This window comes from Protomyctophum bolini (assembly GCF_963924005.1).
Source record: "Protomyctophum bolini genome assembly, chromosome: 20".
Taxonomy (NCBI): Eukaryota; Metazoa; Chordata; class Actinopteri; order Myctophiformes; family Myctophidae; genus Protomyctophum; species Protomyctophum bolini.
Genome location: NC_137881.1, coordinates 9,746,975 through 9,761,743, shown reverse-complemented (window position 1 = coordinate 9,761,743; position 14,769 = coordinate 9,746,975). Strand labels below are relative to the sequence as shown.

General features: G+C 42.4%; 1 protein-coding gene across 1 annotated transcript in view; it reads left to right on the top strand.

The window, feature by feature from the left end:
• LOC308335948 (phospholipid-transporting ATPase ABCA1) overlaps positions 1-14,769 on the top strand; it is a gene marked incomplete at both ends in the record, with an annotated part of 174,589 nt that overhangs the window by 44,118 nt on the left and 115,702 nt on the right. The window contains 7 exon segments of the mRNA XM_080793173.1: positions 2,110-2,331; positions 7,981-8,185; positions 8,546-8,662; positions 9,649-9,820; positions 10,901-11,032; positions 12,280-12,419; positions 13,288-13,425. Coding sequence (XP_080649299.1) covers positions 2,110-2,331; positions 7,981-8,185; positions 8,546-8,662; positions 9,649-9,820; positions 10,901-11,032; positions 12,280-12,419; positions 13,288-13,425 — 1,126 coding nt within the window.

The following is a 14,769-nucleotide window of genomic DNA, read 5'->3' as shown; positions in this document are numbered from 1 at the left end:
CGGATCAGGTAGTAATTATTGGAAAGGCTGTATCTGGATTTGGTGTGACGGCAACCAGTTTTGTCGTTTGCACCTGTGTCCTCTGTCATTGTATGCTTAATATATTTTCCATTAACGGGGGATGTAAAGCATTACTCTTTGGCTCACACAATGATATATTGCATATAGAGTGCATGAACACTGGCCTCACGCACTCACCCCTCTGGGCCGACACCTGAATCAAAGTTATTGGTTGGCAGAGATTTGCCTTACGGAAAGGAACATTGATCAGCAATGATCAATACGTCTTTCCTTTCCCCTGCTTACTGTAGTATGTCCTTGTTTTGTCAAAGTGACCCAGTGTTCCAAACTTGCGTCACATGGCAAGTAACAAATTTGATTGATGCGGCGAAACTGACCACTGTGACAAAATGCTAATTACACCAACAGGAGCCACCCCCTCACTATGAAGACAGCTATTGACACCTCATCAATCACCCACACCCACCTACCGCCCTACTGTAGGAATGAGGAAACATCTTGCAAAATGAGTAGTGGGCAATTCTGTCCAAGAGCTGTGGTTATGAGGTGTGAGCAGTGAGGAGTTCAAACAATCGGTTCCCTTTTGACCTTGTGTTTTACCCATTTCTTTCCCCTTTTTCAAGCAATGGTGAAATGACCCTTCATGCACTCTATTTTTCTTTTTTCTTTCAAGATTCATTGGAAGGTGTGCTCAATAACTAAACCCATTTTTTTTATCACCACCTCGTCTTGGTCTGGGGCGCTTTACCCTCCCTCTCCTCTCCCAGGTTCCTTCGATCGCTGGCACGCTCCCTCCCCTTGTACATGACTTTAGCGTGGATTCTGTCTGTGGCGATGATTGTGAAGGGTATTGTCCTGGAGAAGGAGGCGAGGCTGAAGGAGACATTGAGGATCATGGGCCTAAGGAATACCATCTATTGGCTGAGCTGGGCCGTGTCCAGCGTGCTGCCTCTGGCCGTCTGTGCCCTCCTCCTCAGTCTGATACTCAAGGTGATTTCAAAATGATTCCACGGTGATTCAAGGAGAACCCGGCACTTTTTCCTTGGAGGGCTTTGGGCATCAATTAAGGCATGGGGATTAATATAATGTTGATTTTTTTAGAAATCAATACAGTAGCACCGATGCAATGCAACAGTTGTACTGTAGGCTATATAAGTCGTTGTTTAAACAATCTGTCCATCACATTACAACACTGCTGTTGGACCCAAACCCAAGCAGCTCCCCGAGCACTGCAATAGTGAATGCCATCCCCCAGATCCTTACCCTAATTTTCACCACACCAAAAACCCATGCCCATATTTAGGCATAACAGTGTATGTATAACATTAACTAAAAGGTTTTACATTAACCACTAGAACCCCAGTGGCCCTGTTCTGGGCATGTCATAATAGGCGATAACATTATGTGAAAATAAGGCCAAAATACCAGATCTTCAACATCACACCAAAACGTGTCGTGTTGTGACCTGTTGAGATGCATTACTACATTGAACTACTCAGTCGAGTAGTTCAATGTAGTAATGTATCGGGTGCACGGTTCAGGTAGGAAAGACCCAGTTGTCAGCTATTTTTGGCAGAGAGATTTGGTTTAGAGTATATGGTTCAATATTGTTTAAACGCCAACCCCATGCCTACTTCAGAAAACTGCCCTCCAGGATTAGGGAAGGGTTCTTCTCCGTGAATGCAGTGGGGCAGAGTGACTCACAAAAGATACTTCACGATACACAGAATGATCAGTTGACTTGCATAACAAACCAAAAGTAGGATGAGAAACGAGAAACTGGCCTGCACTTTTTATAACCATAAACTCTGCCCATTGCCATTCAGAATAATCCATTGATCTTTTACAATCAGCTTGTTTGACACATGCCTCCTTTTCTGTATCCGTTTGTCGTTTGATAATCGATAATCGCTGATCTACCCTGGATTGTGTATCATGAATCATTCTAACCCCTCCGACCCCCAGAAGGTGTGCAGTTTGAAAGCTCTTTAGGACAGGCATCCGTTCGTTTTTCTTCAACTTCCTATACGTTGTGCCTCACCTCTTTCTCGGTCATTAAACCTTCCCGCTTCCTTCCCTCCGAGGCAGTATGGGAATGTGCTGCAGTACAGCGACCCGTCGTTGGTCTTCGTTTTCCTGTTGGTGTTCTGCCTGAGCACGGTCACGCAGTGCTTCTTCATCAGCTGCTTCTTCTCCAAGGCCAACCTGGCGGCGGCGTGCGGCGGCCTCATCTACTTCGTCCTCTACCTGCCGCACCTCCTCTGCTACGCCTGGAGGGACGTCATGGCATTCCAGGTCAAGGTCGCCGTGGTAAGACAGATGCGCCCCCCCCCCCCCCCTTTCCCCACACACCCCCCCCCCCCCCCCCGCTTGACTCCTCAATGTGGTTTTGAATAATGCCATGTCTCTCTTGCTGAGTCGCCGTGGCTCGTGTTGGTTTGTGAGAGCGTTCATCATACGAAGTGGTCTGGATTCTGTTTTTGAAAGTTCTATTTTTGGTCATTGTATAACCTTGCTCGAGAATGAATCCTTTTTTTGTTTAATTTGCATTTAGTTTTATTTTATTTATTAAGATGAGGCGGAGATGTGTCTGGGAATACATTTCCTTTCGGGGAAAAAAAAGAACTGCTACCGTATAACCTGCCAGGTTAATGGATGAGGGCTTTTTATATACTACTCTAATTTTACCTTACCATTTTCTTGTTCCCATTGGGTTCAAACTTAAACCCAAGTTGTGACTTTATGGGCCTTGTATTTAAGAGAAGAACAGAATATGTATTCAGTGCATGATATATAATGCCATTATTATATGATATATAATCTCAGTGAGGTATATTTCTCATTACCATACCTGTACAAGTCTCCTGGTACTCGCGCTGACCGATGGGCTCAGGCTCCCCGACACACTGTTAGAGATGTGTGTGTGTGTGTGTGTGTGTGTGTGATTCAGCTCTGCTATCTGCTCCACAATGCCCAGGGCAGCACATTCCTGACTGGTCATTTAGCTCGGGGAGTGTCAAAAGGTTGAGTTTCACACACAAAGTTAACCGATGTGTCGGTGAACATAGCCGATCTGCAGAGTCGGTGTGCTTATAGATAGGCTGTTGTTCTGCGAAGAGATTTAATGCAGAGGGGAAAAGTATAGAGCCCTGAGGGACCCCCAGGACCTCTCAGGATTTTACCGGGCATATCACTCTGCACAACTTTTCTTAAATGACATTTCTTTTTTTTGGGGGGGGGGGGGGGGGGATTTTATGCCTTTATTGATAGGACAGTAGGCTGACAGTAAATTGGGGGAGAGCGATGGGGAGTGAGTGACACACATCAAAACAATTTGGGATCGGGATTTGAACCCGTGACACATTGACCCCACCACTTGGTTCCCAATGGGTGGAACCGGTTCAGTTCTTTTTGGTTCTTAGTCCATGAGCCAGAGCTCCAAAATTGGAACATTAATCATGAATTGAGTGTGCAAAACCGTACCTATATTAGATTGTTCTCACCATGAAACTTCCCCAGTTGATTACTTACACGAAGACAATGATTTATTGTATTACAAATTAAACATTTTAAACAGGCAAATTAGGCATTATATAGTCAAATATGCAACAAAATGAAAATATGAAAAGGCTACTACTGTGGAATGGTTATCATATAATAATTGACTTATATTGATCCTAACAATTTAATACAGATATAGTTTTGCCCACTCAATTCTTAATTAACGTTGACATTTTGGAGCTGTGGCTCATGGACTAAGAACCAAAAAGAACTGAACCAACCGGTGGAAAAGGGGTCAATGAGTGAAATGGTTTTCGGTTACAACGTTCAAATTGTTTCCCTCAAATATTCTAGACAAACTATACCACTGCAAGCTATTACTATGAATGATAAGTGCCCAATCTGTACCTGTGAACAGGTACAGTATGAAGCATGCTTTAGAATCGTCATGAGACAAAACTCTACAGTCTCTAAGAAGGATGAATGACACGGGATGATTCTCGCCTGTTGAAGATAAATTGTATACCATTGCTCAACTTTCAGCGTAGCCTTTCCGAATGACCTTTTATTGCAGTGCTGCGATCATTTGTCCTGTAATGCCTCCTGTCTGCAGCACATTGTGCACAACAGGAATCTCTCATCTTCATTGCCATGCATCTGGGCACACCTCCCCAGAGTTTCAAATGGGCCAATGTTTCCTTGTTTATCAAGCTCAAATATCTAGAGGCAGCCGCAAAAAAATTACTCACTTTGTCATCCGACATTGCTCAATTGTATTCATCTCCTTTCATGCCATGCCATAGCTTGTCTCTTTGATCAACCCACTGACAGACCAACGGGGGCGACTTCACAGCTCAAATTAGTCAGGCATTTGATTTGCAGTTAGACATATATATATACGGTACTGTACTGATCTGATTTTCTCTGTGGAAAAACATGCCAGTTCTTCTCATTTGAAACTAATTGGGTGACAGTTACAGTAATTGAGGCAATTGAACATGTTCAGCATCATAACGATTATTATAATCTTTAAACCTTCCTACAATAAAGGGCCAATTAAGTTGTTTTTCCTCTCTGCACCTACTAGATCACGGCAGCCATCTGGCTGACATGTTGAGTGGCAGCGCACTTGCAATATCCTCACGGTCCACCAGTGGGCCCCAGCCCACAGGTTGGGAACCCTTTACTAGATGGATTGGATACCACTTTAATTAACACGAACAATGTCCCTCTGACCAGGCCAACATCCTGTTTTGTCTCTGCTCTCACTCAAAGAGAGAGAGAGAGAGAGACTTGTTTGGCACACCCACAGTCCCTACATCGTCTTCGATAATGAAGTCATAAACCAACCCTACATTTGTGCGAAGAGAAAGGAGTATAGTTGTCAAAAAGGCTGGTGAGTGCTCCCCAAGGAACCATGCTACCTGTCACCTATCATGTTCTCCCTCTACACCTCTGACTTTTCATTATTCTATTGATGATGAATCATCAACCAGAGGGTAGAGAGTAATTTAACATTGTGAAACATAATGCGGATCTACTGTAATTCTGTCTGTCTGTCTGTCTGTCTGTCTGCTCTGTTCAAGAAAATAACATAAATCTCCACTGCTGTGGAACTCATTGACCCGGCAGACAGTGTCTCAGAGGATTGTGCACAGATGAGGTCTTGGACACCAGGGAGAACACTGTGTGCTGAGTGAGACATAAACGTTGACAAAGACAAAGTGGTTGGCATGAAGGAGAGCGGCATGGCATTATTTAATGGGCGCTTGATCTCTACATAGACCGTTCACCTGTTTGCGTTATTACTTTACTGTTTAAACGGTTTCAATTTTAACGTCTGCTTGGGCTTTTGTGAACACCCCAGACAGTTTTTGTCCCATTGTAACCTCAAACTCCATTTTAACCATGTTAGATTTATTGAAAACACCCGTCCTTGTTTCTGGTGTCTGTCTGTCTGTCTGTCTGTCTGTCTGTCTGTCTGTCTGTCTGTCTGTCTGTCTGTCTGTCTGGGGTACCAACAGGTGACAAAGTGGCGCTGTTGAGCTTCACACTGCACAGGTGCATGATGGGAAGCTTGAGTTTTTCGTGTAACAATTCTAACATACTATATGGCTTCTGTTCTTTCTGCATGGTCACACTTGGTTTGTCGCTGTCCATCAGCACTGGTGCTGAACCATTCTCTAATCAATGCATTGACTTGTTCTGCCCTTGGTTTGTCCATTATATCACAACTGGCATTTTCTTCTCTGTGTCCTTCAGAAGAAGCTTGTCTTGCAGCTTTCTTGGCTCAATGAGTAAACTAAACTGTCAGTTTATGCTTACTTTGGGCACCTGCCTACTTGGGGACCACGTTAGGCGGTAACGATGTAATGCGATCACAGTGCAAGTTGGGAATGCATGCTCTACACAGTTATGCAATACCCACTGAACTAGTCTCAGAGTATTCACTATGTCTGTCTGTCTGTCTGTCTGCCTGTCTCCCCTTTATGCCTAAATCGGCAGATCAACCAAACAAACTTGACGCCATTGCAGAGCAAACAAACTCCAGCAGTGCATGCACATGCAGTGCGAGCAAGTTGCACCTTCCCAGATTGTCTAACTGGCCGAACACCCGCTAGCCAAACATTGTGTGAGATAGTTCAGACCCTCAATACGCTTGTGATATTTGTTGTCGATACACTTTGTGATTTTTGTTGTTACTTGCGCAAGTTTGTAGCGGTCGACAGTACTTGCATGCTCTGCTTGTGCACTAGTAGGCCATTTATGGCAAGTAGGCACTCGACAGAGTGCAGTTCTAGTTTAATTTAGTTTGAAGAAATGCTTGCTGAGGATGTTAGGAGGTACACACACTTCTATAATCCCTCTCTGAGGGGTTCCACACAAATCCAGATGCCCATGGAATAATGGAGGGAGATGGCATAGACTTTTCCCACTGTGTCTGTCACCAGAAACAACGGTATATCAGAGACAAATTGTCAGAAGTTGATAATATGGACTTAAATATGGCACTTTACATACCAATACAGCTATACAGCTCAAATACAGCTAAAAAAAGAACGAAAAAACGGATTAAAACAGATTAAAATAAAAAACCTCAGCAAATATACAATGCAATACAATATAAGCACCTATAAGATGCTTATCTTGCTTGCCAATGTTATTAATGTTTTGACTGCAGGTGCATGCCAAAGCACAGCTAAAAGCAGTGTTTTACAACCAAAGAAGAGACATGGAGGGCATATTCACAAACCAATGTCCTGTATTTTCCCCTTTGTCGAAAATATGTTTTTTCTAGTTTTGTTTTGAGTCACTGGATACTCGACGTGGAGGCTACGGCGCTGCACATGCTGGGCTCTTCTCAAAGTAAAGTGTTCTGTCTGCTACTCATTAGCCCCAACTTGCACTCCTTGCATTTAGGGGATTGGCTGTCGGCAGCCAGACAGTGGGGGACAGAGGGACAGCGGAAGTTGCTAGCAGCTGTTTGGGTATGGTGGTCAGGTCTGTGGTACTACAAGGTGGCGGATAATCTTTGCGTCAGCTGGTATACGCTTCTGCCCACAGTGGTATGTTCTTCCTTTATACGTAATGGACGGATTTAAGTGTTAAAAAGCTTCTGTAAATGGCTGTGGCATCTGCCCGCGTTCAAATGCAGCGAGCAAATGAGGCATGATGCAACAGCTGGCATCGCAGAGTGATAGGCCATGGCAGATGATGTCTCACGGGCAGAACATCATTTGCAATATCCTACAGTATGAAAGATCTAACCAATCTTTGTTTGTACCACATGAATTGCCTTCTGCATGTTTCTCTCTTAGTTTAACTGAAAATCCCTTATAAATGCTCAGTCTGCATAATGAAAATCAAGTCATCCGCCATGGTTACTCTTCCTGTTTAGGCTGCGATAGATCATTGATCATGTATGATTGGGAAGTTAGCCCCAGTCCAAGTAGCAGATTTGTTTAGCAGGACTAAATTGACAACTGACAAATAATAAGAGGTTAGCTGGAATCCGTAAGTTTCATGTCCCACCCATGATTCAAACACCGGTCTCCACCAGAGACCAAACTTCGACTGTTCCTCCAAGATAGAATCTTGGAGGATTCTGCTATTTGAAAAGTTGTGAAAATGTGGTGCAAATCTTTGAATATATATTTCAGAGCAAACTTTTGAGATGGGTGTCCGTGGCCCAATAGAGATCATTCTGGGGGTCCTTGACATGAAAAAGGTTGAGCACAACTGACATAGAAACATGGGTTTTTCAGAAATCTATTAGGATTTAGAAGCCATTTTTATTTATCGACACCAGTCCAAAATGGGTTAAAATAAGTTCTCGGTTGCAGCTTTAACAGGTGTTTGTTGCCAACCAGGCATATTTGATTCATAATTCCATGTGCTCACACTCAGTCTTCATGTTTGATCAAATGTTTCTAATGCCTGTGTATCTTTCATTCCTAGAGTTTATTGTCGTGTGTGGCCTTTGGCTATGGTTGTGAGAACTTCGCTAAATACGAGGAGCAAGGCATCGGCATCCAGTGGTCCAATATCAGCCAGAGTCCAGAAGAAGGCGAGCGATACAGTTTTCTTGTGTCCATCATCATGATGCTGGTTGATGCTGTTTTGTACTGGGTGCTCACCTGGTACATTGAAAACGTCTTTCCAGGTATGCATTAATGAACAGATGTTACCCACCACTGTATTTAGATGTTTAAATATGTCTTTGTCAGTAGTATGGACAATCACAAACCCTCAGTCATGTGGATGTTTTCACAAGATGTTTATTAAGTAATAGATTTGGAGATTCACAGAGATAGAGAGAGAGACTGTGACCTTTCAGTAGTTTTGTCAATTAGAAATGGACCTGCAATTAGAAGGGAACTGTCTTCACATTCCCCTTGCCCCTGTAAATTAAACAAGGGGAAGTGTGTGCTACATATTCAAGAGGAAATATCCACTGATAGATAGATCATTCATAGATATATAGTTATTAAAATCTGAATATTTTCTATACACTTGATAACAGGCCAGTATGGAATCCCCAAGCCCTGGTATTTCCCTTTCTCTGCATCTTATTGGTGTGGGACAGCCTCAACAGCTGCAGTTGACCAGAGTTCGTTTAAGGACCATGGGGTGCATAACGGTACAGTAGCATTTTCATTGTTACTTCTCACCTGTGGGCATTAAGCAAACAGACATTGCGTTATTGTCTCACTCTGGGACGGGTTGCAAATGAACATTAGCAGGTTCTTTGTCACACGAGGCAAGGGGGATAATAGACTAAAGAGTTGTGAAGAAAAAAGAGAATATAGTGTACCGGTACTTCAATTCAAGACTTAGTAAAGGTATTATTAGCTTCCTTGGGCTCATTGATTTACTACAGACGGTAGCTGTACTATGTAGCTGGGATAGTGAAATTCTAAAGCACAGATTACACACGATTACACGCAATTACACGGTTCACAAAATGAAATTTGAACAAAAAAGAAGGAATTGGACAGACTTATCAATTGTATTACTGAGGTTCATAGTTTAACTTATTTTCCATTGTAGAAAAACAATTGCAGAGTACTTGAGGATAAAGGGCACACGGTTCAGTTGTAAAAAATTAAAAATATATCAAAAGTATGATATTTCCGTACGATACACTATAAAACACTGTATAGACGTTATTAATACAAAGTAGTCGTTGAGCCTCTTGAATATACTGGTCCTTACCTCGGATAACCTCCCTTATCAGCAATGTTGACCTCTTTGTAAGCCAGCCACGTAAAGATGCATCTCACGTGTGTAGCTGCTGCAAAAGATACAAAACTACAAACAAGATGAACTGACTTCAACTTCAGATACAAAGCGACAAATTGCCAGAGGGGGAATTCATGCGTTTTAAATGTCTACCCCAGTGTGCACATGAATATTTGAACCCCACTTTAAAAATATCTTTGCATAACTACAAAAAGATGAACTGACTTCAACTTCAGATACAAAGATACAAAGCGACAAATTGCCAGAGGGGGAAATCATGCGCTTTAAATGTCTACCCCAGTGTGAACATGAATATTTTAACCCCACTTTAAAAATATCTTTTGCATCGGTCAAACAAACATATGTGTTTTCTTCATTCTAAAGAGTACCTGGAGAACCCAGCACCTGATATGAAACCAGGAGTCTCCATCCGCAATCTTGTGAAAATCTACAAGACTGGGAAGAAGCTGGCTGTGGATGGACTGAGCATGGATTTCTACGAGAACCAGATCACATCTTTTCTGGGTCATAATGGAGCTGGAAAAACTACCACCATGTAAGTTATTTTGGTAACCATGCAAGGAGGTGAAAGCACCTTAAATAGTGTTTTCTCATGGTGCCAGTTTAGGCCTTTATCTGTATTCTAGGATTTCTAGCTGCAGTTTGTTGTTTGCGTTTGTTTACGGTTATGTTGTCATAGTGACGTGGCTGTGGTTCGTTTGTGGCTGAGCCAGAATGACGTCAGGAATTCCGCCTGCCCTCCCATTAGTCAATTTCAATATAGGATAGGTACTCTGCTCTCTTTTCGTCACAACAGTGCGGCACACAGTGACTGCAATACAGCCCCTGCTGCTCCCATTCTCTGGCTGATCTCCTTCTCCGTCTTCCCCTCACTCGTGAAACAAGACCCCGGGATACCTAAACTCCTTCACCTGGGGCAATGTCTCATTCCCTAAGGGTAGCAGTGACACCAAATAAATAAGTTAAATGCCAACAAGTTGGTGCTTAAAATACTGCTCAAAATTCCACTTTTGTGTCACTGACAAAGACCAGTCCTTTGTCAGTGACATGTTATTTTCCTAAACAATTACTATACACGTTTCAGTTACAGGCAAATAATTACATGTCTAATGCAATTAGGTGTATATTGTCTATTTGTGAGCATCATTGTTAGACTGGCATCATGCCCACAGTATTTAATTGGAAGAGCAAAATTATCCTAATTGGACCTGATACACATATCTGTTTTCGTATTAATGATTGACGATTTTATTGTATTTCATTAGACGCCATGCAAGAAAGAAAATCATCTAGGAAGCGCCAAGGACAAACTTGACTCATTTTGGCAGTTTGTCATTTATGAAAAAATCCCAAATAAACACTGAGCATACTACTTTACTATAAGCCAATAATTTCAACAGCCTTTGTATAGGGATGATTCTCTCCCAAGATTTTTGATCACTATAACCGTGATCACTGTAAGCAGTTTCCACTGTACTGTATACACCTTGCCAGCATTAGACCCCACTGAGACGTTAGTGGGGAACAAAGAAGCAGCCAAAATGAATCTCTACCTTTTAATATTAATTTGGCCGAGCTGACATTTCTCTTGTTCCTGTGTATTTCCACCATTCAGGTCTATTTTGACAGGACTATTTCCACCTACGTCGGGGACTGCCCTCATAAACGGATATGACATCCACACTGACATGGACACCATCCGGAAGCACTTGGGAATGTGCCCACAGCACAATGTCTTATTCGACAAGTAAGTGTGTGCAACACAACAATATACTCCTCACAGAACACACCATCCAGTGAAAAATATTGACATAAAACATTACCCCTGGCCCGTACTAATGGCCCTGCAATACAATATGCCTTCCAAAATGTCCAGGGAACAAATCGTTGTTTCTTTTCCTTTTATGTGAGGGGGTTGGTTCATGTCAGTCCTTAAAGAGCAGGCCTGCAGCCTTAAATGATTTCCACCCACTGTGCTATGGATTATATCATCATAGATGTTATCATAAGTATGCTCTAAGAACACTGTGGTATTAGAAAAACATCACTGCACTGGTGTTTAATCGCATGCATAGCAATGGCTCTGTGTCTCGCTTACACTTCAAATCAATACATCATTATCCCATCCCCATATCCTGTAGAAATGAAATGAACTTTGTCCGCTCAGTCCACTTTAGTCTCCCTAATGGCGTCATTGGTAACCATTATTCAGGCTTTCAGACCACCTTTTTAAGGTCCCTTCCACATCTCCAACTTCACAAACTGATTACCTGCAACTGCATACAAGTCTTACATCATAATTACGATGGACTGAGCTCCTGCAAATTACAGTCATTAATATTTATTTCCGGGCAGAGCCGAAGTGTCTATATTTAAAGTGGGGTTAAAATATTCATGTGCACACAGGGGTAGACATTTAAAACGCATGATTTCCCCCTCTGGCAATGCCGTAAAGACAGGCAGACAGAAATCAAGATAATTCTTGTCAGCCTGTTTGTTGTAAACAGCAGTCAGAATTGGTTGGAGATCATGCATCCCACAGGCTGTATTAATGTGACAGTTTGGATGTTTGAATCTCTGATCGTTGATCACCTGTTTAAAGTAAAGTTATGCACCTCTCTTTGGTCATTCAATTCTCATGATACGCCAGTTATAATATAACTGACGGTTTAAGCCTTTTTATTCAACAGGGTGCAAGTGAAAAAAGCGACAACGTTTCGATGTAACTATAGCATCTTCATCAGGTCATGAGGATGGCCTAACAAAACTAATTTTACCCACTGTTTTACACTTGATGCGGTAATAACGTAAAAAGTGAACAAAATGCTTTGTCTTATGAATCCTGTTCTATAGCTTAATGAGTAACTGTGTGTGCTTATACTGTAAGTAACTATAATTATATTGGTACAGAATATTATGCATTATACACTTAGTATGTTTATAATGACTTATAGACATGGGCTTAATTTGTGTTACCCAATATATTTTCATCAGTTTGACAGTGGAAGAGCACATCTACTTCTACGCCAGACTGAAGGGATGCAGCCGCGACGAGGTGAAAGCCGAGATGGACCAAATGATTACGGATGTGGGCCTGCCACACAAGAGGAAGGAGCTCGCCAAGAACCTGTCGGGTATGTGATTGTGTGCGTTTGCGGATACACATGTGCAGTGCACATGTGCACATGCTGTCCTTGAGCTTCCGTGGAACCTGGAAATCATGCACAGATGTACATTTTTATTTGAGGTCATTTGTTAATCTGTGTGTGCACACAGGTGCAGATATATCCGTTTGCTCGGGTTGGTGCATACACATCCCCCGGGCGGCGATATCATCTGCAGATTATCCTTATATTAAATATGAAGTGCCTAATCTTCCTGTCAGAGTATTCCTGTGCGGGTGCACGTGCCTGTCTAGACACGTGCACACCTGTACTTTGTACGTACCTGCATGTCAGAGGCTGTAATTCATTGTCGGGGAGTGGGCCGGGGCATGAGCAAGTCTTGCCTGATAAATTGTTCCTAGTCATGGATAGCTTGTGAGCAAAATCACTGAAATATGACTTTCAAGGTTGATCTACCCTGACATTTCTGCTACATTAGCACGACATAGGACGCATTCTGAGCAGCTCTCTGTGAGCCTGGCAGGTGTGCAGTAGCCCCAGCAAGGCACACCCAGCTCCCTGCCATCAATCACACTGCGACATGCAAAAGGCAATAACACATCCTGAGCAACATGGCTGACACACTTCCTACTGTACACCATTCCTTCACATCATTGCCACAGCCGACTAACTAATACCTAATAAGATGATGCGGTTGACAGGAGTTTGCACAGTGTTGTTCTTTCAAGGGTTTCTGTTTAACTCCAAGATGCATTCTCATCTAAATGCAACCTACATTTTGACAGTCTTCCGTACGCTGACGTTTTGTCGTTTCACAGTCCGGAGGCTTTTAGACGCCTCTAATGCCGTCGTGTGATCAACTGCTCTCCTATTGCAGGTGGGATGCAGAGGAAGTTGTCGGTGGCCATCGCATTTGTTGGAGGATCCAAAATCGTCATCCTGGACGAGCCCACGGCGGGGGTAGATCCGTATGCCCGTAGGGGTATCTGGGACCTTCTGCTGAAGTACAAACAAGGTATGAGCTCTGCTGCAGTGAAGGAGTCGGACCGAAGCCACTTCAAGCTTTGAAGTGGCTGATATTTGTAGTATCGACTGGCCTACGTCTCGCAGAGTCTATATTTTATCTGGCTCATGGTGAGAAAGTTTGCGTAACTGAAACCCAGTTAAATGATAAAAGTTTTAACTGACAAGGCTGAGGAATATTGAATATGACTTCATAAACGGCTCTTTTAAAATAAGCTGTCAAATTCACAAAACGTATTTGCTTAAAGACTTGCTCCTTGTGACACTGTAAAATGTGGGAGGAAAGTAAGTTATATCATTTGCACTGGGGATGGATAGCAGTGGCACTGTGGCAGTGAAGACGAGGCGTCAGAAGAGCTTTAATTGACATTGCCTTTTAACACAGTCGTTAAATGTCTGACACCTACATTCAGTCACCTCGACACTCTTTGACCACATACTGTACACTCTGTGCTTGCCAGTAGCTGTAAGCAAGATGCAGACATTATAATAAGACATTCCCTCAACAGCTAAATGTTTAATGTGCATTGAGTGCAGTGTTGTTTTTGGCAGCAAATTTAGATTTTAGTCATAGTCTCTTCAATAGTTTTAATTTAGTTTCAGTCACATTTTTGTCACCTGGAATGTTTTAGTGTTAGCCTAGTTTTAGTTAGTCTAGTTTTAGTTTTAGTAAATATCACAAGATTTTAGTCGACTAAATCTACAGTTGATTTAGTCGACTAGAATGCATTTTGGTGGGCCTTGATGACGGATTTTACACTACACTAGCCGATCTACAAGATAGTCTATTTTCAGCATGCAACCAAGTGTAAAATGACTTATACTGGATCTCTTGTCCACTAGTCCCTTCCTAACATTTTAGTCTAGTTTTTGTTGACGGAATTGTCAATATAATAGTCACCATAGCTTATCATTCAGTTTCTGTTTAGTTTTAATCAGTGGAAAAAGGTAGTCGACGAACGTTTTTCGTCCATCCTGCCCTCACTGTCTCATTAGAGCTATTTAAGCCCTTTCACTCCGATTGGAAGACAGAGATAACTCTCAGAATGAGAACACCCACACAGTGTGACTAGTTGAACGAGTTTGTATCTTTTGTATGTTCTCTGTGGTCTTATTGGCACTGACTGAGGTTTGTTAAAGCACAAAAAGCTATACTGTGGGGAGTCTATTTGTGTTGGGCTGGGCTGGGCTTGATATTGATGTTCTGCGTCGTTAATTAGTTGTTTTTTGTTTGTTTACAAAGTGGCCAAAGTGTCCTGTGTGTACAGTACGTTTGTTTTGATAGAATCCCATACAGTATTGTTCTTACTGGCAGGGAAACAAAAAAGCATTTTAT